General features: G+C 38.5%; 1 protein-coding gene across 1 annotated transcript in view; it reads left to right on the top strand.

Moving 5' to 3' along the window:
• Window positions 1-26,413, top strand: part of GRM8 (glutamate metabotropic receptor 8) — a 760,483-nt gene that overhangs the window by 637,938 nt on the left and 96,132 nt on the right. Inside the window, exon 9 of the mRNA XM_079931466.1 lies at window positions 19,415-20,350. Coding sequence (XP_079787592.1) covers window positions 19,415-20,350 — 936 coding nt within the window. The remainder of the gene's footprint in view (window positions 1-19,414; window positions 20,351-26,413) is intronic.

The raw sequence follows: 26,413 nt of genomic DNA, 5'->3' as shown, positions 1-26,413 counted from the left end.
TAAATAACTTGCTTACACTTACTTTCTACTTCTTATTTTTCTGCTGTGTCAGTTTGTGTTAGCTTCTCACTATGGAATATGAGGAATTATCTCCTTTATACCTGTCCTCTGCCATTGCATTTCCTGTCCCATCATCCTGCCAATATAGATAAACCATAACTTACATTTCTATGTAGCTAACAATCATCATTTACAAAATTGTTTGCTTGCTTAGTGTTTTGTTTTGATTTTGTTTTGCTTTTTATATACTTAAAACCAATTCACTTCCAAATTTTTCATCAAAAGACATCTGTTTAGGGCTTCCCTGGTGGCGCAGTGGTTGAGAGTCCGCCTGCTGATGCAGGGGACACGGGTTCGTGCCCCGATCTGGGAAGATCCCACATGCCGTGGAGTGGCTGGGCCCGTGAGCCATGGCCGCTGAGCCTGTGCGTCCGGAGCCTGTGCTCCACAACGGGAGAGGCCACAAGAGTGAGAGGCCCGTGTACCGCAAAAAAAAAACCAAACAAACAAAAGAAAAACATCTGTTTAAGTATATTTATGTTCTTAGAGATACCTCTCCAGGTTCTCCAATTTAGATTGGTACGTCTCTAAATAAAGGCAAAGCTTGCATCCCACATCCCACATCCCAGCATCTTTCATTACCATAATTCAGAGGATTTCTTCACATTTCTTTTGTGCTGCATCTTTTGTTTCCTATAATCCAGTTTCCTCTTCCTTCATTTATTCTTTTATTTAGGTACAACATATTAACTGAAAATTTCCTTAGACTGAAAATGGAAGATACATTTTTTGGAGAACTTCCATTTATAGAAGTGTCTTCAGGGGGACTTCCCTGGTGGTCCAGTGGTGAAAAATCTGCCTTACAATGCAGAGGACACGGGTTCGATCCCTGGTCAGGGAACCAAAATCCCACATGCCATGGGGCAACTAAGCCCACATGCCATAACTACTGAGCTTGCACGCCTCAATTAGAAAGCCTGCATGCCCTGGAGCCTGCGAGCTGCAAGGAAGAGCCCACATGCCGAAACGAAAGATCCCGCATGCATGCCTCAGTGAAGATCCCTTGTGCCACAACTAAGACCTGATGCAGCCAAATATAAATTTTAAAAAAATTTAAAAGTGTCTTCATTTTGATATTATGCTTTAACAAAAGATTGCCAAAATCTAGGTTGGAAATCATTTTACTTTAGAATTTGAAGACACTATTTCATTATTCCCTGGCTCTCAGATTATTCTGATCCTTTGTAACTTTTTTTTTTTTGATCTCCAGAATCTTTTAAGATCCCCTATTTGTCTTCATTATTCTGAAATCTCAACAGGATATACCCTAGTATGTGTATAATTTTTATTGATTGTACTAGACACTCAGTAGGACCTTTTACTCCAGAATGTCTTATCCTTTTCTTCCAGAAATTTTTTTTCTTTAATAATCCAAATGCCCCATTTTCTTTTTCTGGAATTATTATTTAAATCCCGCACTGATCCTTTAATTCTTGCTGATTTCTTTCTCTATGTCTCTTTAGTCTATTTTCTGGGAGATTACTTCAACTTTACCTTTTAATTCTTCTACTGATTTCTGTTTCTGAAATTATAATTCAGAATTATAAATAATTCAGTTATCTAGAATTATAATTATAATTAATGTAATGTAAGTATATTATTAATTATAATGATTTAGAATTAATTTGTAAGAGTTATTTCATGATCTATGAACGTTCCTTTTTTTTTTCACAATCTTCTTTAGTGAATGCATTTTTAAAAAATCTCTGAAGGTATTAATTATTTTTTAATGCTTTCCTCTCCAGGCATAGCCTTTATTTACTTAAATTGCTATGTTCCCTCTACTTGTTTGATTTAATGCCTATTGTTCATGGTAAATATTTTCTTCATGCCCAGTGACCCTTGGATTCCACTCACATCTAAGAGTGCAGGGAAAATCTGATCAACAGCTCTCTGTACATGTGTGTGTTTGTTGACAGTAGATGTCACTGGGAAATCACCTCACATCAGAAGGTTTAGATCTTCTCTTTTAGGCTGATGTATCTAAAAGTCTCCCGAAGATGAATCTTCAAATCCTCTCCTTGGAGGGTGTAAGCAAGGCTGGTAGTACTCTTTGAGCCAGGTAGGGGAAGAGGACTGGAAAACACAATTCACCTTTTGTATTTTTACTTACCACAACTGATGTCAATGTGGTACCCTGATCCCAAATGTGCCAGGTGTCCTGCATCCAAAAGACTCTATGTTTTTGCCTTCTCAAGAAAGTAAATCTCTAGTCTTCTGCCAGGTTGGGGGAAAGAAAATGGCCCAACTTCACTAATGTCAAGTATTTGATCCCATAATTTTAGTCTTGAATTCCAGTCCCTTCTTAATTGCCAAGCTCTTAGTGTGCCCAAACATTGCTTCATTCATTTGTATATTCCTAGTACCTACCCTGTTGATTATACTGTTGTTGCAATTCATGTTTTTGAATAAATGAATAAATAAGTTTTTTATAAATTGAGGAAATCCTTAGCCAGATATGGCTGATTGAAAATGTTTCTCTTCTGATGTCATAGAGCTCCTTTTCTTATATTGTTGCCTAAGTTCTGATATATTTTTTGTCACTTCTGTGTCAGAATAAACGTGTTAATATCATGTAGGCTTTCCCTACAAGTTTGAGACAGTTCACAGTTTTTATGTCAGCTATTGTTCAAAGTTCCACATTCTAATCACAGTCTTTACACTGTATTTCAATAGCTTTGGTTACCATTTGTCCTATTAAACAATGCATAGAAACAAATAATTCTGGTGACTATTTGTGTGTCTTTGTGAGGCATATTCCCCCAAAATGCCGGCTGTGGTCTCCTCTTGTACCATTCAATTTCTCATTCATCTCTGTTCTTTTCTGTCTGGTCACTTTGCTCCAGCTGTATCCAAGGGAACTTCTTAATCTCTCTCAATCTTTCTATTCTGTACCACAGTCTGTGGGAAGAGCCTTTAGTCTCTAGGTTTGGGGCTGGAAAGTGACATCAGGTTCTCTCCTTCTTTCAGAGGTCATTTATTTTTATGACATGTCTCAGTTGTGATAGCTCTATTTCTCCCTGGCTGCAGGAGCTTTTTTTGTTCGTGTTTAGCAGTTTCCCATCTATCTTTATGTGGGTAGAATACAGAGTCATGCAATCCCTAGGAATTCAGTACAGAATTGAGATTTTTTTTTTTTACTGGGTGTCTTGTTTTTTTTAATTCAAATAAGGTATCTTATTTTTGCATATATTCATTTAGGATTAAGTTATAAATGCCTTTCAGGCAGGAAGAGTGCCATTTAGGGTTACTGTGAATAAAGCATGCTAAATTGATACAATAACCTTTTTGGTGCTCATATATGGAATGAAATAGCTAGAAGATACTAAGCTGGAGACAAGGTTTCACTGTAATAACTAAAAAGGGAAAGGAATCCCTAGGATGAAGCATACTGAAACCATTAAATAAATGTTTATCTTATCCTAAGGTTTTTACATTGGGTCTGGTGTGAAAAAATCCTTTAAGCAAATTATTACCAAATTCTTTTGATTCTTCTTTCTAAACCTGTTTTAAACTCACCCATTCTTTTCCATTCCCAGTAAACTGACTGACTGTCCTGGTCTCACTCGCTTTGCTGCTCTTGTCTAGGGCCTCTCCTGTTTGGGGCCACACTCCTTTCATTGGACTATTATTTCGAATGCGTTGTGCCTACTCCACTGTCTCCTATCTTCTCTGCTCCCTATTCTGGACTTTCAGTCAGTTTAAAATTTTTTTCTACTGTCTATCATGTCATGCACTGCCCTGGGAACCAGCAGGTACAGGCAATAAAATGCTGTGATTGGGCGTGTGGCTTTAGGCCCCCTCCATCACTGAGTAAATATGTGATATGGGGCAAGTTACCTACTGCTCCATGACTCCTTAGACAAAATGGGGTAGGGTCAGGGGTACCTAACCCACAGGGTTGTTATAAGCATTTAATGTTCATTACTTAGAACAATTCTGGCACATAATATGCCCTCAGAAAATGTTAGCTATTATCGTCAGCATCATCACTCTTTATATTCTGTTTGCTTAGCAATATAAAGTGGCTTTCCACTGGAAATAAGTCATTCCAAACTCCTTTGTCTATCTTCTCACGTTTTGAAGGTATTTACTTCCTATAAATTTCCATAGATTGAGTTAAATATACACTGAGTGATATGGCTAAGATTGAAATAGACAAGTGTTTTGTATTGAACATCTATTAAATTGTTCAAAATATCACAAAATGCTTTGTAAAGAATTATCTTAGTTTCTGCATGCACTTATAAATCAACATAGTGTAGGAAAAATAGGAAATGTGAATAATTTAAAGGGATATCCTAAGAGTTAACAAAATTGCCCGTAGAGAGTATTACCCCTGAGCTGATTTTCATGTTATTTACTTCTACTTATTAGCAATGAAGGATCTGCTTAACTGACTTTAGTCATCATAAAATACTGGCACAATATATATAATATAGCTATCATATATGACATTTATGTCATATTTTAAGATTTAAAATTAAAATATGAAAGCTTTTAAATAATATTCAGAAAAGATCTGACATACCAAATCATCCTGAGAAGTTAAAATAGTTATTTTTATAGTAAACATTCAGATGAATTAATCTTAAATGAAAAGCTTTTTTTAAAAAAATAATTAATTAATTAATTTATTTTTGGCTGTGTTGGGTCTTCATTGCTGTGCGCGGGCTTTAGTTGCGGCGAGCAGGGGCTACTCTTCATTGCAGTGAGCAGGCTTCAGTTGTTGTGGCACAAGGGCTCAGTAGTTGTGGCTCACAGGCCCTAGAGAGCAGGCTCAGTAGTTGTGGCGCACGGGCTTAGTTGCTCCGAGGCATGTGGGATCTTCCCAGACCAGAGGTCGAACCCTGTCCCCTGCATTAACAGGCGGATTCTTAACCACTGCACCATCAGGAAAGTCCCTTAAATAAAAAGCTTTTATCTAAAAAAATTATTTTGGTCATTTAGAATATAATCATGAACATAGCTTCTTGGAAGGTATGGTTAAAATAGCTTCTTGGAAGGTATGGTTAAAATAATCTAGAGACCACACAGATTTAGGAAAGAATAAGTTTACTACCATCCTACTCAAAACCCTAAATAGAGAGTAGTTACATATTTGGAGTAGTAATAGGTGTGCTTACCACACATTCTACTTATTAATCAACTTATGTTTTTTTCAAACATTGAATTCCTACTGAATCCTATGTCTTAATAAAGGTAATGGGAGGTAAAACTATCTGTCCTTGAGATTACTGTGCTCTCAGTCTGGTGCAGAAATGGATATGTGAACACATAGTCACAATATAATGCCAAAGAGTTATAATAAAATACATAATGCAATCCAGGGGAGGAACATACCTACCCGACTGGTGTAGGGTCAGTCAGAGAAGACTTCACAGAAAAAATAATTTTTTTGTCATGAAGGCAACCAGGTACTCTCAATTTTCAAATTGTATCCTCATGAAATTTGACTGTCTTTGGGCACCACTGACCACTTCCTCTTTCCTGAAATTATCTGTTTGGCTTCTTGGACCTTGGACCAGGTTCTTCCCTGGTTTCCATCTGACCGTATTTTTTCATCCTCCTTTACTAATCTTCCTGTGTCTGCTCCTTAAATTTTGCTCTTGCCATGCCTCCATTGTGTCATCTTCCCTTCACACTTTCCATTGTTTCTGTGGGTGAGAATTTGCTAATACATATTCATGATCTCAACTGCCTTGCATATGACTGTGCCTTTGAAATCTCTGCCCAGGGAAACTTAACTCATGAACACAGATCATGTGTTCATCTGATTCATGAGCTTCCTGGCTTGGAAGCTTTGCTGGGGCTTTGAATGAAGGACGCCATCACCTGTTCACTTGTTCTTCCATTCCTTCTTCATTCATTCAACAAATATTTATTGATGGCCATTGCAGGGTAGTCATCACATTAGGCTCTGGGATGCCACACACCAGGCTCTTACTCTCCTGAGGAAAATAAATTTAAATTGGTGCTTGGCAAAGTGTGGTTCACTAATTACATGACAGAATCACTGGAAGAAGAAAGACTTCTCTTAAAAATGCCAACTTGAGAGACCTTCAAGACAGCGGAGGAGTAATATGTGCACATCAAAATCCTCCCCACAAATACGTCAGAAATACATCTACAAGTGGAACAACTCCTACAGAACACCTACTGAACGCTGGCAGAAGACCTCAGACCTCCCAGAAGGCAAGAAACTCCCCACATACCTGGGTAGGGCCAAAAAAAAAAAAGAAAAAACAGAAACAAAATAATAGGGAGGGGACCTGCACCACTGGGAGGGAGCTGTGAAGGAGGAAAGGTTTCCACACACTATGAGCCCCTTTGGGGGTGGAGACTGCGGGTGGCAGAGGGGGGAAGCTTCGGAGCTGTGGAGGAGAGCACAGCAACAGGGGTGCAGAAGACAAAGCGGAGAGATTCCCGCACAGAGGATCAGTGCCGACTGGCACTCACCAGCCCGAGAGGCTTGTCTGCTCACCCGCCGGGGCAGGCAGGGCTGGGAGCTGAGGCTCGGGCTTCAGTCGGAGCACAGGGAGAGGATTGGGGTTGGCTGCGTGAACACAGCCTGAACGGGGCTAGTGTGCCACAGCTAGCCGGGGAGGAGTCCGGGAAAAAGTCTGGACCTGCCTAAGAGACAAGAGACCATTGTTTCAGGGTGCGCAAGGAGAGGGGATTCAGAGCACTGCCTAAACGAGCTCTAGAGACGGCGCGAGCCGTGGCTACCAGTGCGGACCCCGGAGACGGTCATGGAACGCTAAGGGCTGCCGCCACCAAGAAGCCTATGTGCAAGCCCAGGTCACTATTCACACTGCCCCTCCGAGGAGCCCATGCAGCTTGCCACTGCCAGGGTCCCATGATCCAGGGACAACTTCCCCGGAAGAACACGCAGTGCACCTCAGGCTGTTGCAATGTCATGTTGGCCTCTGCTGCCACAGGCTCGCCCCGCATTCTGTACCCCTCCCTTCCCCTGGCCTGAGTGAGCAAGAGCCCCCTAATCAGCTGCTTCAGACCTAGAGACACATACAGACTGAAAGTGAGGGGATGGACAAAGATATTCCATGCAAATGGAAATCGAAAGAAAGCTGGAATAGCAATTCTCATATCAGATAAAATAGATTTTAAATTAAAGACTATTACAAGAGACAAAGAGGACACTACATAATGATCAAGGGATCAATCCAAGAAGAAGATATAATAATTGTAAATATTTATGCATCCAACATAGGAGCACCTCAATACATAAGGCAACTACTAACAGCCATAAAAGGGGAAATCGACAGTAACACAGTCATAGTAGGGGACTTTAACACCCCACTTTCACCAATGGACACATCACCCAAAAAGAAAATAAATAAGGAAACCCAAGCTTTAAATGATACATTAAGATGGACTTAATTGATATTAATAGGATGTTCCATCCAAAAACAACAGAATACACATTCTGCTCAAGTGCTCATGGAACATTCTCCAGGATAGATCATATCTTGGGGTCACAAATCAAGCCTTGAGAAATTTAAGAAAATTGAAATGGTATCAAGTATCTCCTCCGACCACAACGTTATGAGACTAGATATCCATTACAGGAAAAAAAAAACTGTAAAAAATACAAACACATGGAGGCTAAACAATACACTACTAAATAACCAAGGTCACTGAAGAAATCAAAGAGGAAATCAAAAAATACCTAGAAGCAAATGACAAAGAAAACACAATGACCCAAAACCTATGGGATGCAGCAAAAGCAGTTCTAAGAGGGAAGTTTCTAGCAATACAATCCTACCTCAAGAAAGAAGAAAAATCTCAAATAACTAACCTAACTTTATACCTAAAGGAATCAGAGAAGAAGAACAAAGAAACCCCTAAGTTAGCAGAAGGAAAGAAATCATAAAAATCAGATCAGAAATAAATGAAAAAGAAATGAAGGAAACGATAGCAAAGATCAATAAAACTACAAGGTGGTTCTTTGAGAAGATAAAAAAAATTGATAAGCCATTAGCCACACTTATCAGGAAAAAAAGGGAAAAGACTCAAATCAATAGAATTAGAAATGAAAAAGAAGTAACAACTGACACTGCAGAAATACAAAGGATCATGAGAGATTACTACAAGCAACTCTATGCCAATAAAATGGACAACTTGGAAGAAGTGGACAAATTCTTAGAAAAGCACAACCTTATTAGATTGAACCAAGAAGAAATAGAAAATATAAACAGACCAATCACAATCACTGAAATTGAGACTGTGCTTAAAAATCTTCCAACAAACAAAAGCCCAGGACCAGATGGCTTCACAGGAGCAATCTGTCAAACATTTAGAGAAGAGCTAACACCTATCCTTCTCAAACTCTTCAAAATATAGCAGAGGGAGGAACACTCCCAAACTTATTCTACATGGACACCATCACCCTGATACCAAAACCAGACAAAGATGTCACAAAGAAAGAAACTACAGGCCAATATCACTGGTAAACATAGATGCAAAAATCCTCAACAAAATACTAGTAAACAGGATCCAACAACACATTAAAAGGATCATACACCATGATCAAGTGGGATTTATCCCACTTGAATGCAAGGATTCTTCAATATATGCAAATCAATCAATGTGATACACCATATTAACAAATTGAAGGAGAAAAGCCATATGATCATCTCAATAGATGCAGAAAAAGCTTTCGACAAAATTCAACACCCATTTATGAAAAAAACCCTCCAGAAAGTAGGCATAGAGGGAACTTACCTCAAAATAATAATGACCATATATGCCAAACTCACAGCCAACATCATTCTCAATGGTGAAAAACTGAAACCATTTCCTCTAAGATCAGGAACAAGACACAGTTGTCCACTCTCACCACTATTATTCAACATAGTTTTGGAAGTTCTAGCCACAGCAATCAGAGAAGAAAAAGAAAGAAACGGAACCCAAATCGGAAAAGAAGAAGTAAAGCTGTCACTGTTTGCAGATGACATGATATTATACATAGAGAATCCTAAAGATGCTGCCAGAAAACTACTAGAGCTAATCAATGAATTTGGTAAGGTAGCAGGACACAAAATTAATGTACAGAAGTCTCTTGCATTCCTATACACTAATGATGAAAAATCTGAAAGAGAAATTAAGGAAACACTCCCATTTACCATTGCAACAAAAAAGAATAAAATACTGAGGAATAAACCTACCTAAGGAGAGAAAAGACCTGTATGCAGAAAACTATAAGACACTGATGAAAGAAATTAAAAATGATACAAATAGATGGAGAGATATACCATGTTCTTGGATGGGAAGAATTAACATCATGAAAATTACTATATTACCCAAAGCAGTCTACAGATTCAATGCAATCCCTATCAAACTACCACTGGCATTTTTCACAGAACTAGAACAAAAAATTTCACAATTTGTATGGAAACACAAAAGACCCCAAATAGCCAAAGCAATCTTGAGAAAGAAAAATGGAGCTGGAGGAATCAGGCTCCCAGACTTCAGACTATACTACAAAGCTACAGTAATCAAGGCAGTATGGTACTGGCACAAAAACAGAAACATAGATCAATGGGACAAGATAGAAAGCCCAGAGATAAACCCATGCACATATGGTCACCTCATCTTTGATAAAGGAGGCAAGAATATACAATGGATAAAAGACAGCCTCTTCAATAAGTGGTGCTGGGACAACTGGAAAGCTACATGTAAAAGAATGAAATTAGAACACTCCCTAACATGATACGCAAGTATAAACTCCAAATGGCTTAAAGACCCAAATGTAAGGCCAGACACTATCAAACTCTCAGAGGAAAACATAGGCAGAACACTCTATGACATAAATCACAACAAGATCCTTTTTGACCCACCTCCTAGAGAAATGGAAAGAAAAACAAAAATAAACAAATGGGACCTAATAAAAATTAAAAACGTTTGCACAGCAAAGGAAAACAAGACAAAAAGACAATTCTCAGAATGGGAGAAAATATTTGCAAATGAAGAAACTGACAAAGGATTAATCTCCAAAATTTATGAGCAGCTCATGCAGCTCAATATCAAAAAAACAAAGAACCCAATCCAAAAATGGGCAGAAGACCTAATTAGACATTTCTCCAGATAAGATACACAGATTGCCAACAAACACATGAAAGGATGCTCAACATCATTAATCGTTAGAGAAATGCAAATCCAAACTACAATGAGGTATCACCTCACACCAGTCAGAATGGCCATCATCAAAAAATCTACAAACAATAAATGCTGGAGAGGGTGTGGAGAAAAGGGAACCCTCTTGCACTGTTGGTGGGAATGTAAATTGATACAGCCACTATAGACAACAGTATGGAGGTTCCTTAAAAACTGAAAATAGAACTACCATACGACCCCAAAATCCCACTACTGGGCATATACCCTGAGAAAACCATAATTCAAAAAGAGTCGTGTACCACAATGTTCATTGCAGCTCTATTTACAATAGCCAGGACATGGAAGCAACTTAAGTGTCCATTGACAGATGAATGGATAAAGAAGATGTGGCACATATATACAATGGAATATTACTCAGCCATAGAAAGAAAGGAAATTGAGTTTTGTAGTGGATGGACCTAGAGTCTGTCATACAGAGTGGAGTAAGTCAGAAAGAGAAAAACAAATACCATATGCTAACACATATATATGGAATCTAAAAAAAAAAAAAAAGGTTCTGAAGAACCTAGGGGCAGGACAGGAATAAAGACGCAGATGTAGAGAATGGATTTGAGGATATGGGGAGTGGGAAGGGTAAGCTGGGACAAAGTGAGAGAGTGGCACGGACATATATACACTACCAAATGTAAAATAGATAGCTAGTGGGAAGAAGCTGCATAGCACAGGGAGATCAGCTAGGTGCTCTGTGACCACCTAGAGGGGTGGGATAGGGAGGGTGGGAGGGAGACACAAGAGGGAGGAGATATGGGGATATATGTATATGTATAGCTGATTCACTTTGTTATACAGCAGAAACTAACACACAATTGTAAAGCAATTACACTCCAATAAAGATACTAAAAAAAGTGCCAACTTGAGGTTCCTTTCCAGACCTATTAAATTGTAATATCTAAGAACTGGGACCCAGTGAGATGTATTTTGTGTAAACCCTGTAAGAGATTCTGAGGAACATAATTTAAAATGCAGAAAATCTCTTATTCAAATAAAAAGAAAATCAAATAAATAAATGCATAATTACATACTGTAAAATTGCCATTGAAGAAGACTACAAGGTGCTGTGTGTTGTATAATAAGGGGTTAAGGAGGGTTGATACCTAATTACCTGGGAGTTAGGCATGGGGAGGACCGTGCCTGGCCATGTGATTCATCAGACATGAGGTTGAAGTAAGTGTAATGCTAAGGATGACTCTCAAACACAAGCTTGGATGACACTGTTTGGTTCCTCTTTTTTCTCTTGCCACCCTTCTCTCTATTTTCTTCACTATATCTTAAATCCAGACCATCTTCTTCATCACCACCTCTTCTAACGGTTCACAGGCTCTTGTTTTGCCTGGAATCATGACATTATTCCCCTATTTATTATCGTTACCTCTGTATCACTCTTTTCCCTGATATCTCATCACAGTGATCTCCAAAAGAAAAAAATATATTTTTTACATATTTATATAAAGTTTTGTTTTTTTTTTAGATGTTGGGGGTAGGAGTTTATTAATTTTTATTTATGTATTTTTGCTGTGTTGGGTCTTTGTTTCTGTGCAAGGGCTTTCTCTAGTTGTGGTTGCGGAGCACAGGCTCCAGACGCACAGGCTCAGTAGTTGTGGCTCACAGGCCTAGTTGCTCCGCGGCATGTGGGATCCTCCCAGACTAGGGCTCAAACCCGTGTCCCCTGCATTAGCAGGCAGATTCTCAACCACTGCGCCACCAGGGAAGCCCTATATAAAGTTTTATATTTATATTTTACATGTGATCACGCATTTGGTTAAAATCCTTTAAACATCCTCTGTGGCCTTGAGAATAAAATCTGAAAACCAAAACCTGGTGCTGCTTACAACATCCTTCATGCTCACTGCCGTTCTTTGGATTCCTGTCACCATTGCCTTTCGTCTGGAATTCTAACAGCCTCAGCGTGTTTGGTGATTGACCCATATCTAGTCTTGGGTTCCTTCAGTCTTCTACCTTGCAGCGCAGCAATTCTTCTAAACGATAAAGCTCATCATGCCTATCCTTGTAATAACCCTTCAGAAGATCCCAGCTACCACCTTCAAGATAATACCCAAATTACTCTCAGTGGCTAAGGTTCTTTGCGATCTAGCATCACCTCTGTTCCCTAGCTTGCTTCTTACCAATTCCCCCACTGCTTTTATTTATACTTTTGCTATTCTTTATACCTTTAGTTTCTCCAGGTTGTTATGACTTCTTACCCGTGAATCTTGATGTCTTTTTTTTTTTTTTTTCTTTTTTGGTTTGAGATCCCCTTCCCTGGTTTACCTCCTATACATCCTTCAGGCTGCTCTTCACACATCCCTGAAGCCTATGCTTGGTGGCCCTGCTGGATCCTCTTTTAGGAGTACCATTTCCTCACCCCTTTTCTTTCTGGGGAGTTTCATACTGAACTGTGACTGGCCCTCTGCTTATCTCTTTCCCCACTTGCACTGTCTCTGGAGGCCAGCAACCATGTCTTGGTCAGTGTTGAATCCCCACATCGAACCTTGTCTAGAACATGCAATATGGCTTTTTATACAGCAAATGAAGGACTGAGTATAAATACTTCCTGACTGTATCAACATAGTTTGCATATTTAAAAACTAACAGCTTTATTGAGATAATTCAAATGCCATAAAATTTGCCCATTTTAAAATACATAATTCAGTGGCTTTTAGTATATTCACAGACTTGTGTATCCATTACCACTAATTTTAGATCACTTTCATCACCTCCCAAGAAATCCTGTACCCTTGAGTAGTAATAACTCTATTCTCTTCCCTCCTTAACCCCTAGCAGTCACCCATCTACTGTCTGTCTATGGGTTTGCCTATTCTGGACATTTCATATAAATTAAAATCACACACTGGGCTTCCCTGGTGGCGCAGTGGTTGAGAGTCCGCCTGCCGATGCAGGGGACACGGGTTCGTGCCCCGGTCCGGGAAGATCCCACATGCCGCGGGGCGGCTGGGCCCATGAGCCATGGCCGCTGAGCCTGCGCGTCCGGAGCCTGTGCTCCGCAACGGGAGAGGCCACAACAGTGAGAGGCCCGCGTACCGCAAAAAAAACAAAGGAACAAAAAAACCACACACTATATGGTCTTTGTGACCGATTTCTTTCACTTAGCATATTTTCAAGGTTCATCTATTTTATAGCATATAATAGTACTTTATTTCTTTTTAATATTTGGTTGAATAGATAAAGCACATTTTGTTTATGCACATTTGGGTTGTTTCTGCTTTTTTGCTCTAATGATGCTATGAACATTCATGTACAAATTTTTGTGAGAACATATGTCTCCAGTTTTCTTAGGTTAAAATTACTTAGGAGTGGAATTGCTAGGTCGTATGGCAATTCTGTGCTTAACTTTTTGAGGAAGTGCCAAACTGTTGTCCAAAATAACTGCACCATTTTACATTGCCACCAACAATGTAAAGGGTTTTACTTTCTCCACATCTTCAATAACACTTGATACTGTCTGTATTTTTTAATATGACCATTCTAGTGGGTACTATGGTTTTGATTTGCATTTCTCTTACGACTAATGATGTTAGACATCTTTTCATGTGCGTATTGACTACTCATATGTCTTGTTTTGAGAAATGTCTCTTCATTTCTTTTGCTTATTTTTAATTGGATTGTATGCCTTTTTAACAGTTTAATTCTAAGAGTTTTAAAAAATAAAATCTGGATATAAGTTCCTTATCAGATATATGATATGAAAATATTTTTGTCCACTCTGTGGGTTGTCTTTTCACTCTCCTAATGGCATCTGTTGAATCGCAAAAGTAATACTGATGAAGTCTAATTTTTTTATTTTTATTTTGTTGCTTATTCTTTTGGTGTCATGTCTTGTCCCAGCACCACTGTTGAAAAGACTGTTTTTTCTCCATTGAATTTTCTTGTCATCATTGTCAAAAATCAATTGACCATACATATAAGAGGTTATTTCTGGGCTCTCAATTTTATTTCAGTAATTAGTCTATCTTTATGCCAGTATCATGCTGCTTGATTACTACAGCTTTGTAGTAAGTTTTAAAATCAGGAAGTGTGAATCTTCCAACTTCACTCTTCACTTTCAAGATCATTTTGTCTATCCTGGGTCCCTTATACTCCCATATGAATTTTAGGATCAACTTGTCAATTTCTGCAAAGAAGCCAGATAAGATTTTAATAGGGATTATGTCAAATCTCTTGATCAGTTTTGTATTTCCATCTTGGCAATGTTAAATCTTTTGATCCATGAACTAGGGATTTCTTTTCATTTATTCATTTCTTTAACTTTCTTGAAATGATATTTTGTAGTTTTTAGTTAAAAAAACTCTTGCACTTTACTTGTTAAGTTTATTCCTAAGTATTTTATTTTGATGCTATTGTAAATGAAATTTTAAACTGTATTTTTAAATAAGAGTAGTCTTTGCATTTGTAAAGGTTATGTAGATCTGTAATATCATATAAAACTAGGACTTCAATCTGAGAATCATCTCACACATACTATCTTTTCCAAGGACACTAAACCTACTTACCACTTTGAACAGAAGTAGAAAGCTTTGCATGACCCAAAGGAAAGGATGAATATTACTGAAGCAATATATATCTATATACAAACATATCTATATATATGAATGTGTATACTAATATATTGAGAAACTGTATTTTGAGTTGCATTATCAAATTAATTGTGCAATGTGTAGTCATTCATATGTGAATCGTATGATTCACAAAATATACCAAATTTTGACATTTTAGATACTCATGCTAATTAAGTGCACTTGTTAAAACTATTGACTATATGGAAATTAACGAGTAAACCTTTGAAAAGATGCCCAGTTTCACTGGAAATGTTTGCATGTACAATCTGCTGTGACATAAGTCAGATGAAGCGTTGGGTTTTTGAATACTGCAGTGGCAAACTAGTCACCACAATGATTATAATACTATGCTTATTTATAGAGCAAGATGAAAAGAGCTAGTTAAGGACGGTATGACTAGATATCAATTATCTTTAAATGTTATATTTAAAATTTTCCCACATGTATAGTAATCATAACATTGAACATACCACTTAACATGTGGGAAAAACACTGTAATAGAGGTATTAAATTGAGCGAGAATTTTGTAGTGAATACTGGAAATGATTAATTATAGTGGGGCATTTAATTGGGAAATATTCTTGTAGTCCTTTTTTTTCAGGAGTTATTAAAACTACACAGAAGAAAATTATTCTATAAAAAATAATGTCTTTAATTTATGAAGCATTACTCTAGGTTGATTGGTCTGGGAAGATGAAAGATGAAAAAATGTAAGCACATTCACGCAGAAAGTTTTGGTTTTGTGGTTGCTGGTATATTTGTCTGCAGTAATAGTAGAATTTGACAGCAGAAGCCAGCTGACGGCTCACATTCTATGAAATGTACTGGATTGGAGCCTACAGAATGAATCACTATTGGTGAACATTGTCAAGACAGGAATGGGCTATGGTTTTATCCCGAGAAGGTCTATCTATATAACTATCATCCATTTGTTAGAACACATGTTTTAGACAGAAAACATCCTAATATCAGAATAATGCCAAAGGAGAGGAAGACACATGGTTTAAATGTACGGATATGGCTTCTCTTTTTATGCATTATGGAAGATGGTATTATTTGTTAATATAGCAAAGCAAGAGAGCTGAATGATATTTGTTGATGCTTTGTAGCACAGTTGTGAAAAATAGGAAGTTTAATGTACTCTCAAGTAGTAGTAATTTTTTTTTTTTTTTTTTTTTTGCGTTACGTGGGCCTCTCACTGTTGTGGCCTCTCCCGTTGCGGAGCACAGGCTCCAGACGCGCAGGCTCAGCGGCCATGGCTCACGGGCCCAGCCGCTCCGCGGCATGTGGGATCTTCCCGGACCGGGGCACGAACCCGTGTCCCCTGCATCGGCAGGCGGACTCTCAACCACTGCGCCAGCAGGGAAGCCCGAGTAGTAGTATTTTTAATTTAGCAACATATCCAAAATAAATTATGTGTCTCAGATACTAATGTATTTATAAGATCCTGACTCAAGTGTTCGCTACTTGTTCTTCCTTGGGGTGGATATTAGTTGGTTCCCAGACTTCAACTATGACATCAAAACACAGTACAGTTATACATAAATAGATTCCTTGATGAAAATGTAGTCATGTATGTTTAACATGTTTACTGAAACATACATAAATTTTCTCCATTATATTAAGAAATGTAACACATATGGCTTGACTATACTGTTTTTACTAAAGAAAATTTACAACTGTTAAAAAATTGTGGTAGTTTTCATTATCTTATAACTTTAATTTTTATTTATGAAAAACATTTTTCCACTAGTTCAGTATTCAGGAAACTGATCAAGAAAATATAGTACTTAGCTTATAATGATGAATATTTATCCTCCGTAATGAGGCCTATCAGATTTGGATATATTTCTTTGTTAATAAGTCTTATTTCCTTATAGAAAATAAAGTGTATTGAGAATTAAAGAATTAGACATGTGGGTAGACAAGCTGACCTTTAAGGTCTCTACCAAACTTGAAGTTTAATGTTTCTGAGATTTTTTTGTTTTTACTGCCTTTTTTTTTTTTTAATGGTAACATTATATAAATCTATAGAAGCCCCAAACAAAATGCAATTTTGGTTTTACAATAATTAGCTTTGAAACATAACCTTCACAGAGAGTATTTTATTATCTTATATAAGAGTCCATTAGGGTATAAAATCAATATTTTAGCCACTCAAGTGGAGCATTTCATTTTTCTCAATATTTTTGAGAGAAGCCACTTTCAATTTAACTTTTTTTTCTTACCTAATGGAATCTTATACATAAATAAAATAACTTTTCTAAATCATTAAAACCTAATAGAAAATTAACAGGGTTATGATAGATTGCTTTTCCTTTGTGGTGAAGAGACAAGGTAGAGCTAATAGTCTTGAGTGCCCTTAGGACACATGAATTACCATCTACTTTCTCAAGGGAGGATATTTGAAATTAAACATGCATGAATTATCTACTCCACCTGGGGGAGATCTGATAGCCCTCAGCAAGTGTTGAACTTCGGGGCTACAATTCTCTGCCCTCCACTATTCACCCCACATTCAAGAAAGGAAAGCATCCTTTAGCAATAGATCTATTTATGAGAACAAGCTCAGTCACATAGTTCCCCAAAGGGAGGCAACCTTAAGAGTGATGATAGAATATTGCTGACACTAGACACTTTGGGGCATATTTTTGGTATAAGATAGTTGTCACTACCTTCTCAGTAGATTATCAGTAGACTACTATACTGGTGGTGGTCACAGAATGGGTCAGTAAGCTTAATTTGAGCTGCATTAGTTTCCTATTGCTGTGTAACAAATAACTCCATATTTAGCAGCTTACGACAATAAAACACTTATCATCTCACACAGTTCCTGTAGATTGGACATTCAGAAGCAGCGCAGCTGGGTTGTTCTGGCTCAGGGTCTCGCATGAGGTTGCGGTCAAGGTGTCAGCTGGGGCTGCAGTCATCTAAAGGCTTGACTGGAGCCAGACGATTCACTGTCTAGGTGGCTTCCTCACATGCATGGCAAGTGGGTGCTGACTGTGGGCAAGAAGCCTCAGTTCCTTTCCATAGGGCTGCTTGAGAGCTCTCATGACAGTCTGGTTCTCTCCCAGGAGTGAGCAGTCCAAGAGAGAACAAGGCACAGGCTAAAGTGTCATTTATGACCTAGCCTCAGAAACCACATGCAGTCATTTCTGGAATATATTATTGTTTACATAATTCAGCCCTATTTAAAGTGGGAGAGGACTCCATGAGTGCATGGTTCCAGGAGGTAAAGTTATTGGGGGCCATCTTGGAGCCAGACTATCACAGCAAATGGTAATTTTTCTTTGGGGTTTTTATAGAGCTGGTCTTGGGAAAATAAGTTTTTTTGTTTTATTTTTTTAAACATTCCTTTAGCTCTCCTCTCTGTGCCTCTTTGAGCTGTACTTTATTTCTAGAAGCCAGTACTTCCAAGTTGACTCCTTCTTCCTCAGGGGTGCCCTTCCTGTCCTTCCTTGCTCACAAATTCAATAAATATTTGAGGACAAATTGTGTGTCAATCACTGTTTGTTCACATCAGTGAACAAAATCCTTCCATTCATAGAGCTTACCTTTTATATAGTAGCAGCTTTTCATAATGAGTTGTCTCCTATGATCCATAATTTCTGGTTTGTCCTGTTAGCATTCTGTGGGATCTGATGCTATTTCCAGGTGATAGTGTCAGAACTGATTTGACTTGTACGACACCCAGCTGGTGTCCAAGGATTGCTTGGTGGTGTGGGAAACCCCACTTCCCTTGCCCCCTCACGTTGGAATCGGGTCCAGAACCTTTAGTAAACAAATTTAAGGAAAGAGGTCAATGATTGGCACAATTCCCTTAGAATAACAAGTTTGTTTTAATAGAGGTATTCTGTGATCTAATTCAAAAGAGTACAATGGAACTTTAAGGCCTCGAAGCAGAGAGAGATCTCAGCAGGGGAACTCGCTCATTTGTGCCAATTTCACTGCTTTAAGCCTACTTTTGTTCAATGGAAAACATAACCATCAAGCTATCTCACTCAGCACGGTCTTTTCAACAATGTGAAAATGCAAGAGTGGGGGAATAAGTGAATTTTAAGCTTAAACAGGCAAAAACATTAATATGAGAAGTGTCAGAGATTAAAGTAGCTAATTTTGCCATTTCCTTTCAAAATTGACGCAGTGAGATTTGAATTTCCCCAGATATGGTGGAAAGACTTGGATCACCATTTCTATGTGTGTTTATAGCCTAGCCAGTGTTTCAGGGACTCTGGCATTTATATCTGAGCTTAGCTCTAACACGTTTTTCCATGGGACTTATTTTTTTTTCTGTTTTAAAACTGTCTGGGCCAATAAATCTTTCTCCAAATGTCAGATTGGTCAACACCAAGGAGGTAAATGGAACGTAATGACACTCATCAAGTTGATGATGTGAATGATTTATTGGACCCAATCATTTAGCACTTTCATAAAGTCAATATTAGGGAAAGAAACTCTAGGCTCTTATTATGGTAAACTGTACTGTCAGCATTCAGTGACTTATTACAAACCTGTGGCTAGGATTAGGATATTATAAATGGGGGACAAATGGAAGGCTCATTAATATTTTATACCCACAGGTGGAAGACATGCAGTGGGCCAACAGAGAACACACTCACCCGGCGTCTGTCTGCAGCCTGCCCTGTAAGCCCGGGGAGAGGAAGAAAACAGTGAAAGGAGCTCCTTGCTGCTGGCACTGCGAGCGCTGTGAAGGTTACAACTACCAGGTGGATGAGCTCTCCTGTGAACTCTGCCCTTTGGACCAGAGACCAAACATCAACCGCACAGGCTGTCAGCTCATCCCCATCATCAAACTGGAGTGGCATTCCCCCTGGGCCGTGGTGCCTGTGTTCGTTGCCATTTTGGGAATCATCGCCACCACCTTTGTGATCGTGACCTTTGTCCGCTATAACGACACACCTATTGTGAGGGCTTCGGGACGCGAACTTAGTTACGTGCTCCTAACGGGGATTTTTCTCTGTTATTCAATCACCTTTTTAATGATTGCAGCACCAGATACAGTCATCTGCTCCTTCCGACGGATCTTCCTAGGACTCGGCATGTGTTTCAGCTATGCAGCCCTTCTTACCAAAACAAACCGAATCCACCGAATATTTGAGCAGGGGAAGAAATCTGTCACAGCACCCAAGTTTATCAGTCCAGCATCCCAGCTGGTGATCACCTTCAGCCTGATCTCCATCCAGCTCCTGGGAGTGTGTGTCTGGTTTGTTGTGGACCCACCGCACATCATCATTGACTATGGAGAACAGCGGACTCTAGACCCGGAGAACGCCAGGGGAGTGCTCAAGTGTGACATCTCTGATCTCTCGCTCATTTGTTCACTAGGGTACAGTATCCTCTTGATGGTAACTTGTACTGTTTATGCCATTAAAACAAGAGGAGTTCCAGAGACTTTCAATGAAGCCAAACCTATTGGATTTACCATGTATACCACCTGCATCATTTGGTTAGCTTTCATCCCCATCTTTTTTGGTACAGCCCAGTCAGCAGAAAAGGTAAGTGGCAAGAAATGCATTGCCAACCCTTTTCCTGGATTTAACTTCTTCCTTTAGGATGCTTTCCCTTCTCTCTTTTTGGTTCACTTATATTCTCTCAAGAAGCTTCAGTGTTTTATATATATATTCAAGGTCACTTTGCTCTGAATATGTGTTGACTAAGGCTGATTTTCCATGAAAAACACTTTAATGTGTCCTCCTTGGCAAGGTGGAAGATTGACAGAGCTCACATCACTTTCTGGGTCCCTTTTCCCAGTTCTGTTATCGACTAACATAACTGTTGTTTTCCAAACGTTAAAAGAGGAAGGGAGAAAGGGCAGACATGATTCACAGGGCTGAGCTATTCCAGAGGTTTCTCAGTGCGTGACAAATGCCTCCTTTGCCAGTTCTAATGTTACTCTCAGAAAAAGCTATTCCTTAATAATTATGATGGTTTTAGTCACAGAAGCAAACTGCAACAGCAAAAACTAAGTGGCTTAATTCAGTCTGAACCGTCGTACTATTTCTCTTTAGCTCCCATTCTTATTATTTTTCCATATGTGGAGGATGGTGGTGAGGGATGAAAGAAGAAGCAATGGGCGATTATATAATGCAGTTTATATTTTTTTAGAAGTTGAAGATCAACTGAATTTCCTGAAATAATTTTCTTTTGTTACTAATCTTCCATTAACTTCACCACACAAAACACTGCATGTAAAGAACATCTGTGTGTGAAAGGAAATACATGCTGAACTGGATGTATGTGTTTCTATGTATAGAAAAGCAGAGAACTAACGTTAACCATGACTTTCAAGGTTTGAGTGGTGTGATGGAGACAACCAGCTTGAAAAACAAAGGCAAATGCTACCGTTCTAAAGGGATAGCTCTTCAGCCCTAATGTGCATATGAGAAAGTTCTTCTCTCAGAGTGAGGATGTAAAGATTATTCCATCCTCCATCATCAGAAGTCGTGAGGAAGTCAAAACATCCGGGGAGGGGGGCATTATATTCCATAGGTTCTAACATTCCAAGGAAGGTCCCACATGACTCTTAAAATGCCAACTAATTCAGAGGAAAAAATACTCAACAAGGGCATGGAGAGCTCATTAGTATGAGCATTCATCCCTTACTCGATCAATGTGGTCTTCAACTTTGAAAGCCAAAAACGTACTTCAGCAAACCTGCTGCTGAATAGAGCAAACTTGCCATGGGTTCCAGACCTGTGACCTTTCTTGACTTGAATGGCCTGATGAAAGTCCACAAATATTTTACGTAGGACCATGCTCATGGCGGGAAAATAAAGTAAGACAGTTTGGGACATGAAACTTAACCACTAGAAAACATTATATCTTGACATACACAGATGGGAATTTATTAGGATCAAACTTGTAAATTTAACATAGGAAGGGATGTGTCGCTCAAAGTTTATTAGGTCTGTTTTGACATGGTTAGTTGGACTAGGCAGGGAAAAATATTGTTTTTCAGTGTCTAGAAATGTCCACATTATGTGAATTATTGATAACATCAACCTAACTGGTACTTGTATTTGTGTTTGAACCTAGAACTGTCTTTTTTAACATATTGTTTTATCTAGAGAGGGCCATAGGAAGTTTATTTTGTTTTCTTGTGGACAACAAATATTTAACCAAACAAAATCTCCTGAGTTCTGATATCTAACTCCCTTTTCTTTTGTTTTCTCTCCCTTTACATTTTATAAAAGACAGTCTACTCTTACTTTTCATGTTGTGACGTCAAGGATCTGGGGGAGCAAATATAAATGCTAATAAGATGTTAGTTCTATTCAGGGAACTCTTTCAGTGACTCAATTTTTAGAAGGAATTTTTAGAATAAATAAAATCGTGGTCCTACATCAAGCTATTGGGCGCCTTCATAGTAATGCAAACATGCATCATAGTAAGTTTTTTTTAAGGTAACTGAAAAAAAAACAAATGACCGTTGTCTCTCAGATAAGAACTCTGCAGCTGTCCCCTGAGGAGCAGTGATGGAGACAGTAAGAGTTTCAGGATGAAATGGACACATGAATAAGCCAGGGCTGGAGGCTGCCCAGTGCTGGGCCTGTGGGAGCTGTACATCCTGGAAACTGTACACTCCTGAAAACCTGGAGTGTATGTACATACTTATCGGTGTGGATCTATCAATGCCTCCAGAGAGATGACTGAATGCTAGCCAGAATTCTTTTTTCTTTTTTAGCTTTGTGCAATCAAAGTAAGTCAGAGAAACACACTGTAAGACAGATTTATAAAATATGTTAATTGGAATTTATTTGTATTCATGATATGATTGAATGTGGAAATGAGTGAAGAAATCAAGAAGGAACACTAATTCTAGGAATTTTCAGAACATTGGAAAGTGCTCAAATTATGTAGTGAGGCTTGGAGTTGCTGAATTTAGACAAGCTTTGCATCAAGAGCTATTATTTGATAAGTAGCTAAGATTTGCTACTGAAGTATTTTGTGTAATACACTTATGTGTCATCCTAACACTTCACGTTAAAATTTGCTTCCCGCTCTTCTCTGTCAAAGTATCTTTAATGACTCAAAACAATACACAGAATGTTTGAGAGTGTTTATCTTTTCATGTTGCTAAAATTATTGACACAGATATTAAAAGCGAATACAACTTTTATATCTCTAAAGGCAGGCTTTCTCTAAGTTTTATTGACTTTGGAGGACCAAAGAGCTGGTCAGTTCTACATTGTCCTTTATAAAGCTCAGCCAGTTAACCCCACGTTATCAGCTTGAAGTGTGTGCAGCAGTCAGGAGGCACACACAGCCATTAATTCAGCAGATCCTTATTGAGCACTGTGTCCAGCATTGTGCTAATTACTGAGCCATGTCAGTCAGTATCCCCGAGCCTTCCTCGTACAAAGGCGCAGCCGGTCTCCCAGCTGATGCTGCCTGATGCCTGTCATCACCAGCAAGTACCAGGTTCCAGGGCAGGAGAAGATCAGGCTCAAGGGCAGGGGGAGATGGTGAGGAGTCAGATCTGAGACGAGAAAGCGAAGAAAAGAACTGTGCATCCTGTAACTATGCATCAGTGACATAGAATTTGTAACACGGAAGAGCAAAATTTCTTCCAGTATGCATTTAATTATGTTTCATGGAGTCATGTCTACAGGAAAAAAACCCATCTAGCCACACAGGTCTCTTTGAAATTACAAGAGAAGTAGGAATAAAAAGTAAAATTAGTTGACTAATTTAGACAGATGTTTTAGAAAACCTCTGAGTAAAATCAAGTTATAAAGGGACATTTGTAGCATTCATGAGGACAGACAGCTCTCCAAAGTATGTCTCCAGCCAATGATAAAACACCACTTAATTTTCCCACATTCTTTTTTTTCAGATTTCACAATCAAGATGAATCATGTTTTTTCCTATAGATTTTAATGACATCATTTATTAGCTTTATATCTACTACGGCATTTTACTAACTCATAGTTTAAGTGCACTTTCTTTTTTCCTAGAAAAAGGTGGTGTGAAGGAAGGGCAGACACACTGCAGCACAGACAGGGACCAACTCAAACTTTCCTAATTGGGTTGAAAAGACAAAAAATTAAAATATAATTAATGTAATAGTCAGGAAGAGAATCCTCAGGGTGGTTAGGGGCTGTTAGGATGGCAGAAATCTCTTAAATACATATCTTACCATCTCTAATTGGGTTCATAAAGTCTAGATAATCAGACAAAGGTTATGACACTGCCAAGCTCCAAGGAGCAACAGTGCTTCAAGCAGAGCACAGGATGGAAACAAAACAAAACACCCTCAAAACGGAAAAGAAAATAAAACTCCAAACTGTCAAGCACCCCATATGTCCCAAACCAGCCTTTCTTCTTTCACCTTCTGGATAAGTCGTGTAGCCTCTATTTAGTAGCTTAAATAAAAAACCTGGGGTTATCTTAGACCCCTCCCGGTACTCACACTCACCTCCTCTCACCTTCAAATGTCATCCTGTATCAGTTCATGGAGGGTAAGCCATGTTTGTCTGATATATATCTGAATGAATGCATCTCTTAACATAGAGACTTTCATGTAATATATTCTGAATAAATACCTATTGAATGAGTAAATAGAGTCCCTTGCACAATGATGACATACTATAATAATAAAAATGCTTATTATTAAGTTAGAATATGGCATATAATGGTAACCTTATATAGTCATCATATTGTGATCCCCACTGCAACTTTTTTTTCCTGAAAAATAAGTTTTCTCCTTTGAATGATGGGCCAAATACATTTCTTTTTAAAAATTTTGTCAGCATCACTTATTCTGATATGGGACTGCTAAATATTTAAGGAGAAATATGAAAAGGAATTCTAATAGCTATCCTTAGTTCTGTCTAAAATACACAAAACACAAAGGAGAATTGATGCTGTTTTCCAGGTGCTTTGCCATGTCAAAAGTATCTCCCTTATTCTTTTACTCTGTCAATTATAAGGTGAATGAGTGGAGTAAGGAAGAGCATAAGCTCTGGAGTGGGAGGATGTGGGTTCAGATCCTGCAGCTCTGCTAAACTAGCTGAGAAAATTCAGTTAAGAGGCTAAATTTGTGCAGATAGAAATACATTTCCTGGGGAATGCAAACTCAGATATAAAGCAGCATAAAGCATTTGCCTGCCATCTGTGCCCAGCCCTATTCACAAACTAAAGCAGACTTGAGTTCATACCATTTAGGAAAGGGCAGGAAGATGATTGACTTAAAAAATCCTCTCGTCTCATTATGGTGTATTTTTGTATTAATAGATACCTCATGGTAGTTTTGCTGAGAGTTATATGCTAGGAGTCATGAGGCATGTTTAGCACGTAATAGGCAATCAATAGATACTGTCTGTTATTACAATTAGGCTGTGTTTCACGCGGGCAGGGATCTTATTTTATTTCGCTCACCATCATCTCCTTGACACCTAGCATAAAACCGTGCCCGGAATGGGTTCTCCAAAAATATTTGTTTAATGATTGAATGCATTTAAAATTATCCAGATAATTGCATCAATTTCTCCAGCTGTCTGCGGAGCATCCCAACCAGACGTGTTTTCGCAAACACAGGGGCTTGCCTGAGGGTAGAGCACACAAGATTATAAAAGTTAAAGATGGAGACAAGAATCTGAAGGACTAGGTAGAAAGAGAAGAGAGTGTTGTTCCTGAGGCAGTAATGTAACAGCCTCCATATACTTAGCAGAAAACACTAGAGGAGAGGAAAGTGTCATCAGAAAGCAGTTGCTGAAATACTTGGGTTAAAACTGAAAAGTTGAATAACTCTAACAAGAGTTGTGAGAGGTAGTTCTGAAAACAATAATAAAATCCCTGCTTTAAGGAATAGTCCGGATGAGAAAAGAACAGCCTGAAAACCTGTGGTAAGAGTGTCAATATAACCTAGATAGCAATGGAAGTAATTTTCAGAAGAGATCAGACCACCCATAACTGTCTCCTAACTTTTCTCCATTTCTGTGGAAAGGAGGGAAATGGAAACAATGATCAGTAACCATCTTGTGTGTCTGTAATTGTTGTAAACCTCAGAGCGTTTTCTTTCCTTGTTCACTTACAGTCATTTGAAGCTGATTCCTTTAAAGGAATCTCAGGTTACAGAACTATTTCAGGTATTATGGTGGATTGTGTCCAGGCAAGATTAATCATACCAGCCTGTTACAATCAACTCTGGAAGGAAAAACCAAATAAAAAAAGGAAAAAGAAAAAAAAAAAAACTGGAAAAGAAAACATTTATAGGATCTAATTTATGCACTCAGTAAAAATGATATGCTCGTGATGGTGTAGAAGAAAAAAATGAAATTAAGGAGATTCTAGGGCACAGTGTAGGCAAATCTGTTGAGTAGCTCTTCTAGAGAAGGCTGCCTTAGCCAGGCTTATTACTTTTTTCCCTTTGTGTTACATATTACTGCTGCAGAATATTACCAACTTACACATTTAGGGCAACCCTTTGGGGGGATGCCTATCTAACTGGACAGCACAAAGAAATGTTTGCTCCATGAACCTTGCTTAGATTCCATGATCCCACTTTTTGGGGGCTCAGATGAAGCTGTGTGGTCTGGGGATACTTAATTGAAACA

This window comes from Stenella coeruleoalba, assembly GCF_951394435.1.
Source record: "Stenella coeruleoalba genome assembly, chromosome: 9".
NCBI classification, from domain to species: Eukaryota; Metazoa; Chordata; class Mammalia; order Artiodactyla; family Delphinidae; genus Stenella; species Stenella coeruleoalba.
This window is presented reverse-complemented; position numbering and strand designations above follow the sequence as displayed.